Raw genomic sequence first — 18886 nt, forward strand, 5'->3', positions numbered from 1 at the left:
GGGTCACGATGAAATGACCGCGGGGTAACAATAGGACTGTTAAAATATTCTAGTGAGAGAACGAAATACGTAAATCAGGATAACTAGGACGTGACAGATGTTGCTAGTGGACTTACGGAACCGGAAAAATAATCTTACTACAAAAGCTTAATGCAATTAGTACTGTAAAATATTAGGAGAGTCGGATGGTGTAGGTCGGTTTTTTTAAAATTTTTTTCTTTATGTTAGGGTAAGCTAAAACAGGTTGAAAAAGTAGCTGCAAAAGGGTAACGAATTATGTGGGGCTCGTATTTGCAAGGGGAGCTCTTGGTATACATTATGGTTTACGTTTGACTGGATTTAGTATCAATGGGTCAGGTAAGTTAACGGAAGAACAGGCACGGGGCGAAGCTCGCGAGTCCGTCTCGTGTATTTGTAAGATCTTGTGTTTCCCTGTTTACTCATTTTGAGGTTTATCTTCGTATAGCTAGTAGACAGTGGCGTAGTGACATGGTCCATAGCAGCCTACGATCAAACCTTCCATGCAGTAATAAAATTAAATACGTAGTAATATCGGTGGTATGAATGGAAAGTGCCTCTTGTAAAATGCACGATATAATCAGCCTGGTTCTACATTTACGAAAATCATATATTGTATTTCGTCAACCGGTAAGGATGTTTTGCTGATCCTCTTCCAACTAAAGTCCAGACACTTCGCCTATGTGGCTGACATTTTGTTTCGTGATCTCTCAGCAAGGATCTAATCTCATGTTTATGTAACACACTGTTCCGATAAGGTGCACATTATTTGCTCTGATTGCCTCCGTCTGTGTTTCACGTTCATTTGATGGGTATTAGTGAATACAAACGTGGCTATATGCTGTGTTCAAGCGCGCTTTTCAAGCTTCTGCGAGATATAATGGAAATATCCTAAACTTGCCTGCTATTATTCTTATTATGTTGAGTAAGGCGACTACAAACTGGTGGGGTTTCATCGTTCTATGCGTGTTATAGCTAGAAGTTAGGATATATGTCTTCGGAGAAGATTCGTCAATTTTGCATCGCGTTTGGAGTTTGTATGGCTTTCCTTTTTTGTTACAGCTTCCGCGACTTTCACTTCACTTGTTTTGGCTTTGTAACACTTAATATAATTTCTGAGAGCTGGATTCAAAGCGTTTCTTGGCAGTACTAAAATGGCGGCGTTTATCGAAATTTGCCAATGGTGCAACTAATATATGATGCTTTAAAGTAGCATTAATGTGAAAAAAGCTTCATCAAAAGTAGAGCTTCGTTTCGCGCTTCTATTGACTTCCTGATGAATGACTGATGCGTTTGGGCGTGTGGACGGTGTCACATGATTCGCACCACATGACTAGCCAATCTTCATATTGTTGTGTAGGGCACGGTGATGAAGAGACGACGAAGCCAGCTCGTCGAGGATATAAATACCCACATGGCTAAAACCAACGACAAGTAAGTCTCTTCATGTGAAGCTTCCTTCGGTACAATTGCTTGCAGTATTGTTTTCGATAGAAGTAAAATTACATTGCTTTATGAAACTAATTTACGAAAAATATATTTTTTTTACACCTTTTTTCTTTCAAATAAGGAGCCAAATTTTTTTACTAATGAATCAAGTACTGGACCCTCTGCCTATGATCTAACAAACAATACGCGCCGCTTTCCCCCTTCAGGATGGCCATTTCAGAGTCGATATTGCGTGACATGCGCCGCTATGCGGACATGGACATCGATGATCTGCTCTCCAAACTAACAGACACTGAGATCGAACAGCTTTCAATGATGGTCGATCCTGACGACTCAATGATACCTCCCTCCGAAAGGTCATTAAATGATCCAATTTATGCAATAAGCTCAATTTGTATAATAAAGGCGGTATTATAGGTGGCAGTGCTATTATAGAGTTTTTCAGAAACAGACCAGAGTTACAAACCACGCAACCAATGCAAATGAAATTTAATGAAGTTACAAACTTAATATGTAGTTTGCGTTGTAATCTACACCATACTCCTAGATGTCCCTGGTAAAGTCGGAGTAGTGTAACATAGAGGCACGCTATAGTATAACCAGACTTTCTGTCTATTACCGCAACGGCTTTATCTGATAGACATAGATCGCCGGTCTTGGTAGATCGAACATCTAACAATGAAATAATTGAAGGCCAGTTTCAGGACAACATTGTAACGTGTGTACGTTATATTTCAGATGTAACTATCGTACGAATAAAGAACCAACAGGCCCTTTAAATCGGCAGAGGTTGCTGAAGTTTTTAGAAACCTATGCATCTCAACAGGAGGATGTACCCGAGGTGAACAGCAAATAGCTCGAAAGAATGGTGCCGCAATATAGTGTTGTCCAATCAGTTCCTAGTACATACGCTTCTCTTTCATTATTGTGTCATTTTTTTCCTGCTGCAGACCGAAACTATTAATTCTATCTCTATGTGATTCTTCTCGTCACTTCTAGGATCACACACACAAAGACTTTTCTATAATGCTAGTCATTCTGTTCTTCTGTATGGCGTCTGAAGAAGAAGACCACACCTTGCGCCTAGTGTGTTAATAGTTTTCCCTTTATAGATTATAGTGTAACTGTACGTACAAGTGAAACGATTATTTTGACTAAAATTTCCGTAAGAGTTTAGTGTTTATCTATCTATAACACTTACATAAGGGCATCAAAAAAGTTGACAAAATTAAAAATGCTTTTCTTTCAGTGTTAGATTAAAAAGTTATTAAATAGTTATCTTATCTCAGGTGGTGAAGTACCAGCCTGGGGTTAAAAGAGGTCGAGTTTGGGAGCCACCGACAAAAAAAGCCAGTGAACAGACAACAGATGACAGTGTTCCGGTGAGTTAGTCTGTAGTTGATAAATAGCCGATGTGTTATGATTAAATAAGGGTGAATAAAAATAGCTGCCTACTTGAGCGGTTACGTTAAATCGTCATTCCACCCCTTTTAGATTAGATGTAATACACAAATAGAATCAAATTGGAGTGTGAACTCTGAAATATTGGGCTTAGTAGGTAGAAATCTCAGTGCATCTTACAGGTATGTATAATTTTCTACAGGGTGATTTCGTTGCATCTTTAAGTCGGAGTCAAATTTAACCGGCCTATATTTTCGACAGAACTTAATGAAACATTACGCATTGTTTGACTAGTTCGTGTTTCTTAAAATTAGCATGCATCATGCTTAGGAAATTCATAATAGCAAGCTTTGGTCGCTTAAGCGCTCACATAAGAAATACAACATGCATTCTTAACAACGGCCTTCGATTATTGAAGCAATTACTATTGGTACCATATGAAAAATGTGAAAATAGAAAACAACTGAAAAATAAGTCAAAGAATAACCGGGAATAGTCAGAGAACTATATAATAATAAACACAAGTAAACATTTACGGAAGTATTACCAATCACGAAAGACTTGTATACAGAGGATAAATATAGATATCAACGCTTGAATGATACGAGGCTCTGACTAAACCGAATATTTCGAAGTACTGAGACGTGCACAATTATATTTTCATATTGATCTCCATTATTGTATAGTATCTGGACCGAGTGACCTTCACCACTTGCCACTTCGTAGGACCAATTGCTTTATGATGATGACTTATTTTCACCGCACCCCGTTACTTGTACTCGCCCACAGCAGCCACCTACTTACCGTAAATGTTTATAACTACGTGATTTACCAACTTTTCGCCGTTCTACTCAAAAACATTATTTTTCAAAATTTTTTTTTCGTTTTAGAATTCAGGCTTAGGTATAAATCTAAACAGCCACATAGCTATTAGCTCAACCGCACGGCCGAGCCAATAAAGGTTTGAATTTGCGGCGGAGCGCAGGGCTTACTTATGTACACGCATGTGATGTGAATAGCACATTAGCTCAGTTCAACACACCTCGATCTGCTGCAGATGTAAACATAGTGTATATACATGTGTTTCAGACGTACCTCCTGTGGCAATATCAGACGTTTCAAACGTAATATCGGTCTGCAATTATGTTCTCAAGTAGGCTTCTAAAATGTCCAAACACGAAAGTGAAATTTTCATCGTAGTCTTTCTCTCGAGCTCAGCCCAAATGGACACAATCGTTAATACTGTCAATTACTGGGGACGAGATCCCGGTTCTTTACTCCACCTAACAGGCATATTTCGGGTTACCTTTAAGACAGCTCGGCATATTACGCATATCGAAGGTCCTCCGTCTATATAAGAAACTTCTCCGAGTTGTCTCTAAGATTGTGCCAAAAAAAAAAAAAGGCGGATATCTCAAAGAATCTCTTTTCATGTGCCAGAGCTATCATCCCTGACAATCATGTTTATGAAACCAAACCACTATCCACAGTGATTGTGTCGTCGATTTAGGATCTGGCCCAGTCATTAGCCATTCTTAAATTGATATGAAACTAACTTTTTAAATACTAGCGATACGTGTACCGATACTAGTAGAAAGACTCGGTTTAAGTATTGCATAAATATGCTACATACAGGAGATTCAAAACAGAGTCCGAATAGCAAACCAGAAGTGCAAAAGATAGAAGGGCTCGAGACGGCAAAAGGCCAAAAAGACGAAAAATTACGCAAACCGGTGTGGAAAATAGGCAATAGCTGATCTTTTCTCAAATGCTGACGCGCTGCTGTGTCTTATGACGACTTCGTTGTTTTGTTGTTCGTGGTTTTCCTCATATACCGGGAATAAAAAATGAACAAATGCCTGCCACTTAAGTTCTCAGAGCACTTCTGCAGGTATATTTCTCTGATATTTTTGTCGATATAATTGTATTATCGAAACGAACAGCAAGTTTTTATTTACCTATTGCAAGCAAATTACAATATAGGCTCTCGCTGCCATGGGACAGTGAGCAAGAAGTTTGAAGGAACGAAAAACTTAAAACGTTCTTTTATGACAAGTAATACATATCTAAATAGAGGTATTCCAGTGCCACATGCACCCCCCTGTTGTTATGCTGGAACGTCTTATCTATCGAATGTATGTCTATCAGTTGATCCGCGTACCAAAGCATTTGATACATATACCAGTACTGAATAAAAATCGGATTGATCATTTCCATGCGCTAAATAGAGTATATGTATAGACGCAAAGTCTCTATATGCATATAGCCTGCTTTCAAAATTTTTTTAGCGCGTGTACATCCGTGTGTAGTTGTTTTAAGATTTCTGCATCGGTATGGAAGAATCTTTCTTGTAAAATATATGTTACATCATTCAAGCGTGGTAGATAATCCTATTCACTTACATGAGTTATAAGGTAGCACTGGTTGATTGATGGCACTGGCTGAAATTACCTGGTGCTTCATCGCTCTTTAAGGTGTTAATTTAAATTAGAGTGCGTCGCATCACTGGTAAACTTAGGCAGTATGACAAGTCTTTCTTATCCACTTCATTTCTTCTTACTCGTTTCTGAGGGCGGCCATTCACAGTGGATATAGAACTTTAGTGCCTAGATGTTCTGGAGAACAACTTTTTTACAGAGATACGTCCGCGACACTCCAAGCTTTAGCTTGATTAGCTGATTCTGATGTACGTTACTTGGCGGATACCTATCATGAATAGCAAATAATAAGTATGGACATGACGCCTGTAAACTCAAACCGTGACAGCATAGGGACAGTAAAAGCGAAGTCGCTGCTGGCTCTTAGAGCTTGTGTCTGCATATCCAAAAGAGGAGAGATGACAAATCCTCCGAACTAATGTAGTAATTAAGCGCTCTGTCTACCTGTTATACGAAATCATGGTAGTAACAGATAGACAGTACAGTATTTATATATTTAGATTAAAAACACGTTTCTTTATATTTGGCAACGTTTGGTAGGAAATCAGGTACGCAAAAATGCTACAAGGACCCTCAATAGTGTAGCCAATGTAACCATACTTTTCAAAGCCCGCTCTCTACTCAGTCCAATCTGAGCTTCGATTCGATACCTCAACCTTTCAATGCTTATACCATCGCCATTTCGGCTTAAGTTTTGTATATATTTATTATTACTTTGATTAGCTAAGCGAAACTAAACCGCCCGACATATCTTCGCTCGCATTTCCGACCTTAAAAAGGCCTGTTACCATAATGAATGCTGATTAAGCGGAACGATCTCCTTTCAATGCGATAATCAGAAAACGGTGTCAAGTGTATATATACATATATATATATATATATATATACTGAAAATAAAAGGACGTAATTACGGATCATATCGGGTGCATTCACTGCCTTTTAAGTTACACAATCGTCCATAAGGTATAACACGCACTTTCTCGTGTTTCTTTTTTACAATAGGTTTCATTCAATTGTACATGATCGTTTTGCACAACAGGCGAAGGTCCACTTCAGAGGTAACCTTCCGAGTGGGGACTGGGATCCCCACGCAGAGCGACAGTTATAAAATGCTGAAGTCTAACTAAGGGTGCTGTCTGGACTGCGTGCTTAAAAATAAATTCCAATGTAAAAAAACTTCTCTTCAAAAATTACCTTTGATTCACTGTTGTCGATTGGTGGAGCGTCCTGTTGCCATACGCATTACACAGGACCACAACAAACAAACATGGCATGTGAAACATACGATTCTTACCTTCCAGGACAGCGAAATTCAAGTTTGTTTTAATTTTTTCTCAAAACAGATTGTTAGTCGTAACATGCTGTTTTGTCGATAATCAACTATCCGAGCAACAATGAACTTACATGACGGACAGATCATGTAAGCGTATTCGCGCTACTTAAACTTGAGTCCGGGCTGAAGTTTAAGAAGAATAAGTTAACAGGTTTAAATATTGCGCAATGAATGTATGAGCGCAAGAAAAGTATGAAAACCGTTCTTTTGTTGAGATTTTCATTTTACTTTTTTTTTTTTATTTATTATGCTTTTATTTTATTTTATGTTGGTAATGCTACGATTCATTTATCACTCATTAAATTATGCATGAAATCAACCATCAGCTCATTGGCCTTTGCACTACTTGCAGATCGAGCTAGATATTGAAGAGTCACAAGCGCTGGCCAACGCGACGACAGCTGACCTCGTGGACCTCGCAGGTCTGATTGGCCTTTATTTCAATAGCTACATTTTCCCTTATGTACAAAACCTTAATCTATGACGACTATGATTAAAGCAGCTGTACACCTATTCGACCAGTAATGTTAAAAAAAAAAATGGTACGCGTGCAGTCGACCTCTTTTAGGACTTACTTGATTAATACAGACAAGTAGCTTTTGAGTTCCAGACTAGTCACGTGAGGGCATCGCCCAGAATGCTACTAGTATCAATATTTGCACTCTAGCTTCAGCGGCATACGAAATATAAAGAAAACACAGTTCCTAGCTAGTATTCAGCCCTATTTTATTATTTAGAAAACACTTGTGCCATTATTTTTCGGTTCAGTTATTTGATACAGTACATGATAAATAGGGTGCCGCTGTATGTATGGCGATGAATATATTGTCCTTTAATACTGTGCCATTGCAGCTATCTTGGGCCTACACAGCACGTGGGCAACGTTTGAAACTTTGGTGAAAGCTCACATGCCCCGACCCCTTCCGCCGCTACCCGACAACCCCACGAATCCCGAAAAAACCGCGCAAAAGGTTCGAGGAAAAAGAATATAGATAAATTGAATATTCTCGTTCGCTGGTGAAGTAGAGAGCGGGCAGAATCGCTGATGTTACTAACATCCTTGCATGTGCTTCCGACCAGGATTTACGAGGCGAAAGACCTGTTCCTGTTCAAATGTCTCTTTAATTGATTAATGTTTAAACAAAGTGATGTGTGTCCTTCACGCAAACTACGCTGATTTAGGTGTATAATGACGATGACGATATGGTCGAGCTGAACTGGAACAACATTTCAACAGTAAAGCGCGACGCTTTTCGAATGCTCTTTGACGGTCTTCGGCGCAACACAAACCTTACAGCGTTGTCTTTAGCCAATACGCGGCTAACGGACTCAGCGGCCGAACACTTGCTCGAGGCTCTTCGATCTAACAAACATCTACGTATTCTTAACGTTGAGTCTAACTACCTCTCAGGCAACATGCTCAAGGTAAGGCAAATGCACACATGCATACATGCGCACGCGGTATGTACACCATATAGAAAAGCACTGACTTATGACTCAAATACAACGAACTTCGTTAGCAATTTGACTGTATTTAACCGCATTTTGATTGTAACTATGCTTGCGAAGGAACTCGATAGGGGCACTAATCCGAAAAAGTCACCAATGATTGCAGAAGGTGACCTGCGTTTTTGACATTTTTGTGGGCCTCAAATTAGCCGATATCTCTTACCTTCGTGGCCAGCTAATGTTAATCAATACTTTTAATATACTTGTAGACTCAATGCGGCGGCGGCGGCGGCGGCGACTATACTGGGAAGCTTCATAAGACGTTGTGTAACGGCAGTCTGCTAATATCAGCATTAAGCCACTGCTATATCATGCGCGAAGATTTTCGTTAAAGTTGTTATGTCCCGTACGTGTTTATATGCAGCCCTCACCACCGTACGCACTATGGGGAGCCGAAAGATTTCATCTGCTTTTGAAAAGAATAAAAAAGTGGAACAAGCGAAGTTATTCAGCTTTCGTCGTGTTCCACTGAATGGCTTACTTGACGCTTAATCCTCCGTGGTGGAGCTCGTTTCGAAGTCTTCCTTATACGTTTTGTACTCTTACTAGGTACAGATTTCAGTTGAATTTTTCCGCCTTGCGGAGACCCCTGTAGGCGATTGGGTTCGTTTGCTTGCGACCGGCTTGGAGAGCTATATTCGGCACGCTTGTCCGGTGGTCTAATGCCACGCCTAAGCGTAGCACGAGCACCCTCAAATTTGTCCATCGAAAAAGTTCCTGCAACAGGCAAATTAATCGACTCAGAAAAAGGAGCAGTATAGAATTGCCTAGGTTTAACATACACTAAGGCCTAGTCATTCAACAAATGGTAATGCGATTCTGGATACATGACGCCAACATTCTGACATCTCCATCTACGGGTTACAGCACATCTTCGAAGCAATCAACGTTACCCAAACCGTTACGGAGTTTCGTGCGGCTAATCAGCGACCGTCCATTCTCGGCAGTAAGGTATTATCAGCACTATATTCATGCATTGTATTGTTCACAAAAACAAGGAAACTGCAAGTGTACGCCACAGTTTTATGTATAGATAATATTTGTGCTATACGCTTATAGTATATATAGATAGCGAACATGTGAGAACGACCTGAACACATTTTTCGCGCCCCTTTGATGCTCTTTGTCAGACCTGACAGATCCTACCACAATTAACGTTTGATTAAATTGAAAAAACAAAAAAAAAGTTTCGATTCTTATCTACAGGTGGAAATGGAGATTGCGCGGTTAGTAGAGCAAAACAGGACTATACTTTCGGTGGGCCTACATCTTAATTTCGCTGACGCACGAACACGAGTTGCCGTTCACTTGGAGCGTAACCTCGATAAAGGTACCATAGCTGGTGTCCACTGTGTAACTTTAGTAGAAGTTATTTTACTCCGAAATTAAGGTCAGGTCACGGATAGAAGTTACGTTATCTGATCATCGGCTTTCCTCATTGATTATTAGATTACTACACATAGTCTGTTCGAAAGCATCGTAAAGGAAAAACAAAAAGCTTACGAGACTATTCGTAACGATCTTTCTTTGCCTTCTTCATTCAGAACTCAGTCTAACGAGAAGAAAGTGACAACATTTCTGATAGAACATCATTTAGAGGATACTGAAGGTAGCAAATGCACACATTTTTCAAAAGACATAGCTGCTAAAGATTAAGACTGTATAAAACGTCTATACTCCTGGCGCGCTGTTCATTCGGAAACTTGGTTTTTCTTTTGCCTTGCAGTTCGGAAATTACGGGTAGGAAAAGATTGAGACCCAAAGGTATTAAGTCTCTAGTATACGACGCATGTGTAATAGAGTGGGCCTACGAAGCGGAAATCTGCGAAGCACACTGGGTTACAAACCATGGGGATGTGAGTGAAATCAACGATATCTTTAACTAGCAATCGTATACAGGTCCCTTATTTATTCTGGTTTTGGCTATTTATTGAAACAGAACAGCAGAGAGTGGTGGGCTGTTCTCGGCGCAAGGCGTTAGAAACATTGTAATATACATGATCGTAATAATTCTAACAGATTTTTTTTTCCGCTGTTGCTGTTATGCGAATAACAACTATAATATGATGACTTCAATAATGAAATTAAATAAGGAAAAAGAAATAACAAAGCGAGAAGTAATCCCGAAAACGTCTGGCTGTATGAAAAGGGAATACATAAGGACGTGAAGCGAGCGGTGTTGAATGAGACAATCCGTTTTTGATCGATGTAGCTGTCAAGTGGTAAACATGACAACGTTGGCTAAAGCGCTTGTAGCTATCGTGTCGTCTGATAGCAAACGGGTATATTTTATCTAATTGACAGTACGTTATCTGAATCGGTGTCCGGTGAAATCCGTCGCTAATGAAAATAAAAATGTTTTCCATTCCTAGCTGCCCCTTTTTCTTCTCAGGGAATCATATGTTAGATGTCACCGAAACAGCAGGTGCCGATCTAGGGCAAATTATTTGAAATTTCTGTTCAAGCAAATTCCAACAATGGCCAACTGGTAATTGAATATCAACTTGGGTGATGCAAAGGATATAATGAATAGCAATCATTGATTTTCAACCTTTTTTTTTGAATCTATTCTTAGCATAGCATGTTTCGCCCAAATTGATACTCGTATACTGAAAACTCGAAAGAAAAAAAAAAGTATTGAGCCTGCAATAGGCGTTTCTTCGTGAGCCTTAGACAGGCACAAATCATGATATCCGTATTTCTAGTTGCTCCTCCAAGCCAGTCGGTTACTGTAACACAAGATACACTCGAACGAAACTTCTTTTTATTAGACTACAAATCTGCATTTTCCTAACCTAGGAATATGCATACTTGACTCATTAGTAAAAAAATATCCATTTGTCGAAAGTATAATTCCACAATAACGGGAACGTTCCCGCTGCTCACTTATCTACCTTCTGCTATATTTTTCATCGCGTCTAAAACAGGCTTTTTCTGAAAGCAGTAACATGGAGACGTGCTATGGAAAATATATCTATAACAAGAAAAAAATCTTATTACTATAAAATGTTAATTAACTGACTATGCGGCGCAGCTTGAAATAACACTAAGTAATATTTTATCATGATAGACTTTATTGACGTACACGTTACAATAAGTATCGTACAAGAAAATAGGTAGGTAGCGCTATTCGTAAACGGAAGTGATTTTCTATCATCCTATCAAATAAACAACATTTACCATACTCCGAAAATGGCCTTTACTTTAACCCTGGCAAACGTTCCTATCAATCAGTCGTCATTAATGATATCGACAAACGAGATTTGTTCACTTAGCTTAGGACGTATCGTTTGTCATATCGCTTGTGTCTCGTCAATAACGTACGTCCTTCGACGTATTTAGGTTATGTAGAATATACGATTGCCTGCGACGTACGTCCTTCGACCTATTTAGGTTATATTCGACATAACCTAAATACATAAGATTGCCTGCAGCGTACGTCCCATATGTGTATGTCCCATATGTAATTTGTTTCATTTCAACAACGGCTGACGCTTTCGTTCACTCAGTCGAGCTTTGCTATTTTGCCACAACATATTCGGTACGCATCTGTGTGTGGGTATTCCTACATGACGTATTAGTGCTACTATATAGCAACAATCCGTTCACATCCACAGCTAAAGCTTCCATTGACGGCGAACCTCCTGTCTACGCTAGAGCCTCTTTCATATTGTACGGCGTTGCATTGCATCACTCAGTTTTTCAGCACCATTTCTCATCGCTAAGTTGATTTGGGCCCACTTCGACGAAACAGGTGCGTTCCAATTCACGAGGCGTCGTTCATTCGGAGATTGCTAGGACCCCACGAACAGCATTCTACAGTCAATCTATCACGGATTTCATGGCCGTGGGAAAACGGCCGATGGCAGTAATTGCTACCAAGCTTCGATGGGTACGCGTTGCACAAAATGTCCACACGGAAATGAAACACGGGATGGGATCGTTTCGAGTCAAGACAGACGACACTCATGGAGGTCTCCTTCGAATGTAGACCATCTAGTTACTGAGCGCTACAGCGAATCGTAAAAGCGGAGATGGCAAGGAACATTCAGTTACAGCAAAAACCTCTGAGAAAGGCCTCATTTATTTGATGCTGTATATACGACGGCAAAGCGGCCAGCTTGTAGTGCCACGATTATACTGCCTTTGACTTGTATATGCTGATTCCAATTAGATATGCACCGCTCATGTGACAGTTGTTGACACGAAGTTATTGATGACAATAGGTCTGCATACGTCGTCGGTTAGGTCGGACTTTAAAGTTACAACAAAGTTTTGACAAGTGTAACTGGCTGCTGTGCTAAAAATAGGATGTTTAAAAATAGATTTCATCTATTTTTAGGCTGCCTCGAGCCTCTTGGGGATTCGGCCAAACAGTTCGTTGGCTGGAAATGGCCTGAATGAATACTTTGCGACTTATCCTTTGTCCATAGTTTGATGCGCCATTTAAGTTTTGCATTATTTTGCTAATAAAGTTTAGCTAACTTTGTGCCAGCATTTGTCTTGTTGCCGGCAGTAAAGGCACAGGATTAGAGCGGCTTTGCAACTATCTGTATGTTAAGTTTCGGCAGTTTAACTGCGGCCTCTGTACTGATTATTACCAAAGATGATCCTATCTTTGGTAATAATCAGTAACGATGATCCTATCGTTCACAAAATGAGCCTTTTCATTGCCCACGCCTACGCCTCTCAGTATTTACAGCTACAGCGCCCAATAGCGATGCCGTATGCCGCCTACTAAGCATAAATTTAGGTAAAGTTTGTGATGAACCATATAATAATCTCGCTAGTCACACGCGACTCTGCCATGAGGTGAGCATCAAGAATAAATGAAAATCTCTTGGTCTCGGTTGGGGACCAAATCCTAAGCGTGGGCCCTTGTACTATAGATATAAAGCGTAGACGCATTGCAGCCTATGTATGCAGTTGACTGGGACTCAGTAGTTAATGGCAGAACGCCGTATCCTGTGGCGTGTACATCAATCTTCGGCAGGATTAATGCAAAAAAAATTGCCAGACACATCCGTGGGCTGACGATGCTTTACCCCGAACGTCATTCAGTCGTATCCTTGTACTGTATGATATAATATATCTAGTCTACGATATGATATGATAAAAAGCGTAAACTACAAACGTTTCCTACCTCGCTGAGGTACGCTCTTGGAAGCTGGCACGACCGGCTTTTGCTGAATAGGCTGACTTCGTTGAGCGGGGCCTTGATATGGCGGTAAAGCGGGTTCAGTAAGTTGGGCAGGTTGATTAGAATGAGATACCCCTCTGTTCATGAGGGAAGAAAATGCTTTCTTCAACAGCCTCATCACAAAGCTTATAGTCCAAGCCTATTTCGTCGAGAAGGATTGTGCGACAAGACGAAAGTAGAACACGAATTAATATCCAAACTCCTTTTGCAACGTGTTTATCTAACAGACAAAAGGCTTTTAACTTGAGGCCAGAAGAGACTTTCTACTTTTATAGGCGGTGGATATTTTGTTAAGATGAAACTGTAAAAACCGTAAAAAGTAAAAAGACCTTATCAAGTATATATCAAGAGTGGCTTATAAATACAACGTAGTACCAAGTCTATGACTTTGGTTAGTGTCGGTCCTGTGTATGTACCCTTGTAACTTTCGTTACAAGGGTACATACATAGGACACCATGTTCTATATTGCAATCAATGTTCAGTAAATAATTATATAATTCACTAGTACAGAATGATTGATTCGTACCTATTATAGCAAAGACACTACTATTGATAAAGGTACACAGTCCTCTGCTGTCAAGTGACTAACATTTGCAGAAAATTGATTGTAGCATAATAAGGTGTTCATATAATGTTAGACATTGATTTTCAATACCACAAAATGTTGTATGTTACAAAAGTTCGAGTTCGAATACTCGGTGTATCACTTCATGACAGATCGTCTCTGTTGTGTTGAGTTCCACGAGGAAGCGTCATAGGGGTCAGAATATGGCAACTAAGGCGCCCACAACTTAGTTTCATAGAAAGGCTATTTTGGAGGACAATCAATTACGTTTATTTACATGTTTCATATTGGTGCCTATATACACAGACACTATCACACTCCAGAAGTGAACCAGTGCCGCGTCGTTCAGGTAATGCTGTCTGATACTCCACGTTCAAATTTGTCTCTGTTGTTGGCAGTCAAAAAAAATGTGTATATTTCTATGTTTGCATCTAATATATGTATATATATATATTCGCACAAGCATATATACATACATATGCACACACATAAGCATACTCACCACCCCAGCCGCTAGAAGAATTACGACAAGTGATTCAAATATATTGGAAGCTTCCCAGATATTTCCACGATGTTTCTGACGAACAGCTGCATTTAGCCAGAGGATGCATGTGAAGGTGAAGTATAAAAGAGTGAAAACTAGCGCAAAGACATAATAGAAAATGTTGACCACAAATGTCAGCGTATTCCACAAGAGCATCTAAAAATAGAACAAACAAAAACACGACTTAAGTTTTTGCCTGACGAAACTTCTCTATGATTCCAATAGTGAACGTTAATTTCCATGCAATCAACTCTCTGCAAAGGACACTCATCATTTCAATTCTATGTCCTCCTGAAACGGTACTGCACAAACGTTTACTTCTGATTTGTACGCATGATTAGTGGCCATGTTGTACTTCATATGACCATTAACTTTGCCTACGGTCACCATATTCGCTTTCATACAGGCTTCATACGTAGCAGTGGATATCAGACGGGAAATTTTCAATTTATATCACTGATCCTCAAACTCTGCACCCTCTTCAAGCTGAATAGTATTTACTAGCAGTCTACATAGAATATCGTTAAGCGAATGCTTAAAAGACTGACCGTTTTGGAAGGCACCGAAATGGACAAGTTTGGGAGTAGGGTCAAACAGAAGTAAAAGCAGGATTCGATTGTTTGCGGATAGCCAAATGGAAAAGAATCATTAAGTCAATAAACATTCTTTTCGAGTTCTACTATCTACCGGCATTACCGTTGCAATCTCTGGGAGGATCCTGTACGTTCCATCACGATGTTAGATTATGTCGACTCAATTCAGCTGGTTTCCAAACAAAACATATGCATCGTTACAGGTAAACGGTGCTGAGTTGTGGGCGGTAAACATAATTAAAAAAAAACCATGATTTCTTTAAATTACCCATGCAGCCACGTAAACAAGTGTCCACAATACTTTACTCATGGTCGAGATGCCTTCGATCTGGTCAACGTATTAAAAAAATCAAAATTCTACACATCGTAGAAAAACAGTTGTGTCAACTTTTTATTTTCTAGAAACTTGCTAGGAACTGCTTTCGCTGTTCTTTTATTTTTCCCGTGCGCTACTGTGCGATCACTGGAACGCAAATTGGAAATTAACTGGAATTCTCACCTAATTTTTTTCACTAAACATATATATAATTGATGGTGAGTTAGGAGTTATACAGATTTTTGCTTGATGGAACTTGTGACTCCTACACTTCGGTGTCGGTAAGTCATCTAAGATAAAAGTCAAATGAAACCACGTTTCGAGCTATGAAGCTATAACATAAGGACATAACCATAAGGACACACACGCACAAGTATCGATGCCTTAAAAGGGACATGCTTCGGAGAATACCAACCAAAAAAGGTAAAACTGTGTCACTTTCACTTTGGCCTGTGCAAAATATTTTGTTACTGAGTGAAAAACTTTCAAGCAAGCGACCTTGTATATTCTTGAAAGACTACTACCGTACACCGTAATTTAAGAACTCATTAATTAGAAGCAATTACACTTCCTTCATGAAAGACAGCGTTTTCGGACGAATGCATTGCCCTCTAGTCGGAGGCAAATTCCGGTGAGACAGTTGGCCTTTTACAAGTTGTACTTAGCTGTATGACACTTGAACCCTAAAGAACGAAGCTTCGGAGGGTTCGGGGGGAAACGTGTATTCCATCGCACAAAGTGTGCAAAACTAGCTCTTGTACGGTGACAAATCTGAAAGTCTAGTAGAAACAGCTTCCGGCCGGTAGAGTGCACGGTCCAATACTACCCACTAGTGAAATTTTACTAAGAAATACATAATATTGGTTCTCAACTTTGAGCGCAGATCCTATAGTTCACTTACTGTTACTTCTCCCATGGCAACCACCACGTTATTGATCGTTATCGAGCCCACGAAGTTAGCTAATAGCTTTAATATGACGGTACAAAGTAGCCAAAGCGCATGAAACGGGGTCACGGCAATGTAGTGCAGGAAATTTTGCAGTATCAACACAGCGTTTTGTGCGTACATATCCTGCAAATTGTCGAAAAGATTGATATCGAATCTGAACTCCCTTAATCAATAATTTAACGCATTTTGATTCTAATTGAACATCATGAGAAACAAATTTCACATTGAATTTGTTGTGAGAAACTTTGTTTTTCTACGGTTAAAGGCACACTTCCAACGATAACCGTGAAGTAGGCCGTTTCCAGATGGATGTGCCAGAATGGCATGACCTACATGGAGTGACATCCACATTCTACAGAATACCACAGTAGTAAGGAGTTAAATGCAAAAGAAAGTATGCCTAGTATTTTTAACTTTGCACGGCTCAAAAATGATATGTTTGGCTATTTATAACCGCCCTATTGTATTTTTCTATTAGTGACAAAACTTCACTCTGAGAAACGTCCACCATTTTGTCATGTGTTCCAATTTACAGCGTTCACTACGACATTTCACTATTATGACGATTTCACAAACGCAGACTAGAATTATCCTTCCCAGCGAATAACTCAACGAGGGATATTTCGCCCTCGTCGCCCATTGACTCACTCAAATGGTACATGGGCGTGCATTTTATGCCCGCAGACCTAGGGCTGTGAAAGGTACAACATCGTCGTCCTCAGCAGTCAATTATCATGCTCATAAGGAGAGCACAAGGCGTGGCGCCATTGATCAGCTGCTATTGTAAAATAAGCGGGAATTCAAAGCACTTACAAAAGGGCATTATTATATATTCACATAACGATTAAGTGAAGATACCGCCTCTTGTACTAATATATAATAACGACCTTCAATGTAATCAATTGCGATATGCAAGCAAAGGCCTAATAGGGCAGTAGGTATTAGTAACCAACAAACTACACGGAGATTGACGATCAATGTTATTTACAATAACAAGCATCTGTGTTATTTACGTTTTGAACCGTTTTCAAATAAACGCTTCTTTTAAGGCATTAATTAGAAAATTCCGCACGGCAAACGCGAGAAGCAAAATACGTTCGCACGATATCTAATACTTACTGCATTGTTTGCGTATTTAGAGTTCCAAGTAATTAGGTAGGCATTACTAGAAGGGACAACTGATAATACTAGGGTACGTCCTTGCCTATTGGAAAACACTGAAGATTCATGATAAGCAGAAGATTTACTGGAGGTGCTAGCTTCGTAAGCTCCGTAAGAGCTTGCTAGACGAGTATCACAGAGACGGAGAGACCTAACAGAGGTGTTTGTGTTTTCCATTAACATACTTTACTTCGGAAATACCCTTGAGTTTTCCTGACTGTTAGCAGCATTTCATTCAATGGAGTACAACAATACACAAATTTAGTTTATACCAGAGCATATACACCATAGTGGCATATTCTGGCTTTCAACTACGGACCTAAAGAACTGATTGAATTATATTTGTAAGGTAAATATATTAATAATAAGCTCATAACAAGTTAAAATTATCTAATTGTACAAGATAGAGCACGCAGGCTCGTGGAAACGCAGGGCCCTATACGAGCCGTTATTAAACTTGACGTCCGGAAGAGGTTAAGATCAGACCACTTAAAACGAGATTCAAGTATATAGCAGACGTTTGTGTAAATACTTACGTCCCGAAAAGTCTCGACAACTCACATGATCTGCAAAAAATGCACTCAATAATGAGTGCCCAGAATTAATCTAGTGACGAATGGCTGAAACGCTCGCCGTCGCCATAGTTGGACATCACCTACCGTTCTACTACCGACTGCTAGATTAAATATCCATTCTCTACTACCTAGTAACTTTACATAAAGTTTCTACTTTTTGAGCATACAAGTTTACGGGCTGATTAGCTCAGCACGTTCATTTAACAGATCGTACTAAGACAGCATCCCGATAACAATCATGCTACGTAAATGCTGCCGAGTGTGTAAAATCATAAAAAATATACTAACTTGGAAATGATAATTCTCTTACGCTGCATCAATTTAATATTCTGAAAACGGTTCTAAGATTCGCGGATGCTTTATTGGCTTAATACAAGCTTAAATGGGAATACAGGCATACAAAACATTACTTTACCATCACATTACTTTTCCATCTTAACTTTAAATGTTGGTACAGTGCTAAAGTTCAACTAATAACAATATCCTCTTAGGGCGCTACTTTAACTGATTCGCTGTATATATACACAGTTAATGAGTTGTACAATATGCTTTTTATATCTGAGTAACTTAAATAAATTAGTGCGCTTTTCGTTTTCGAAGCGTCATCAAATATCTGCATTGGCTGTTCGTCTTCTGTTCTCAACTTAAGTACTTTTTTATCTGACGAATACTGAACGGTTGGTATCCCTCAATCAAATTTTCTACTAAAATAGACCCAGCACTGCTAGCGGCGAACGAGATGACTGCCATCGACAGGAAAAACATAGCAATGAGCACGAAGGAAGCTAACATTGGAACATTATCTACGTCCCGGCAACGCTCCTGGTAATTCTG

General features: G+C 39.6%; 2 protein-coding genes across 5 annotated transcripts in view; one reads left to right on the forward strand and one right to left on the reverse strand.

Moving 5' to 3' along the window:
• Window positions 1–10519, forward strand: part of LOC111263114 (tropomodulin) — a 27897-nt gene extending 17378 nt beyond the window's left edge. For 2 of the 3 annotated variants that reach the window (XM_022837934.1, XM_022837933.1), the window contains 10 exons: window positions 1379–1452; window positions 1674–1823; window positions 2206–2308; window positions 2757–2849; window positions 6992–7061; window positions 7492–7610; window positions 7822–8064; window positions 9016–9099; window positions 9355–9478; window positions 9875–10519. In XM_022837934.1, coding sequence (XP_022693669.1) covers window positions 1379–1452; window positions 1674–1823; window positions 2206–2308; window positions 2757–2849; window positions 6992–7061; window positions 7492–7610; window positions 7822–8064; window positions 9016–9099; window positions 9355–9478; window positions 9875–9903 — 1089 coding nt within the window. In that variant the 3' untranslated portion in view covers window positions 9904–10519. The remainder of the gene's footprint in view (window positions 1–1378; window positions 1453–1673; window positions 1824–2205; window positions 2309–2756; window positions 2850–6991; window positions 7062–7491; window positions 7611–7821; window positions 8065–9015; window positions 9100–9354; window positions 9479–9874) is intronic. The other variant, XR_002682030.1, reaches the window with a different exon arrangement.
• Window positions 8152–17075, reverse strand: LOC111263116 (uncharacterized). 2 transcript variants are annotated; one of them, XM_022837936.2, is made up of 5 exons: window positions 16825–17075; window positions 16269–16439; window positions 14417–14614; window positions 13292–13487; window positions 8152–8865 (listed from the first exon to the last, which is right to left on the reverse strand). In XM_022837936.2, the coding sequence occupies exons 1-5, from the start codon at window positions 16825–16827 to the stop codon at window positions 8597–8599; spliced, it is 837 nt and encodes a 278-aa protein (XP_022693671.1). In that variant the 5' UTR covers window positions 16828–17075; the 3' UTR covers window positions 8152–8596. The 2 variants fall into 2 exon arrangements, with proteins under 2 accessions (XP_022693671.1, XP_022693672.1); XM_022837937.2 differs by having other exon boundaries at window positions 16965–17073.
• Window positions 17076–18886: the final 1811 nt, after the last annotated feature.

The sequence above is a fragment of the Varroa jacobsoni genome, unplaced genomic scaffold (assembly GCF_002532875.2).
Source record: "Varroa jacobsoni isolate VJ856 unplaced genomic scaffold, vjacob_1.0 scaffold_735, whole genome shotgun sequence".
NCBI classification, from domain to species: Eukaryota; Metazoa; Arthropoda; class Arachnida; order Mesostigmata; family Varroidae; genus Varroa; species Varroa jacobsoni.

Bases quoted from the DNA above. Each gene is read 5' to 3' on its own strand.
- LOC111263116 (XM_022837936.2), bottom strand. The intron at 13,488-14,416 runs GTGAGTATGCTT...TCGACGAAATAG, and splicing joins TTCTTCTAGCGGCTGGGGTG to GCTTGGACTATAAGCTTTGT. The intron at 8,866-13,291 runs GTAGGAAACGTT...TGCCTGTTGCAG, and splicing joins CAAGAGCGTACCTCAGCGAG to GAACTTTTTCGATGGACAAA.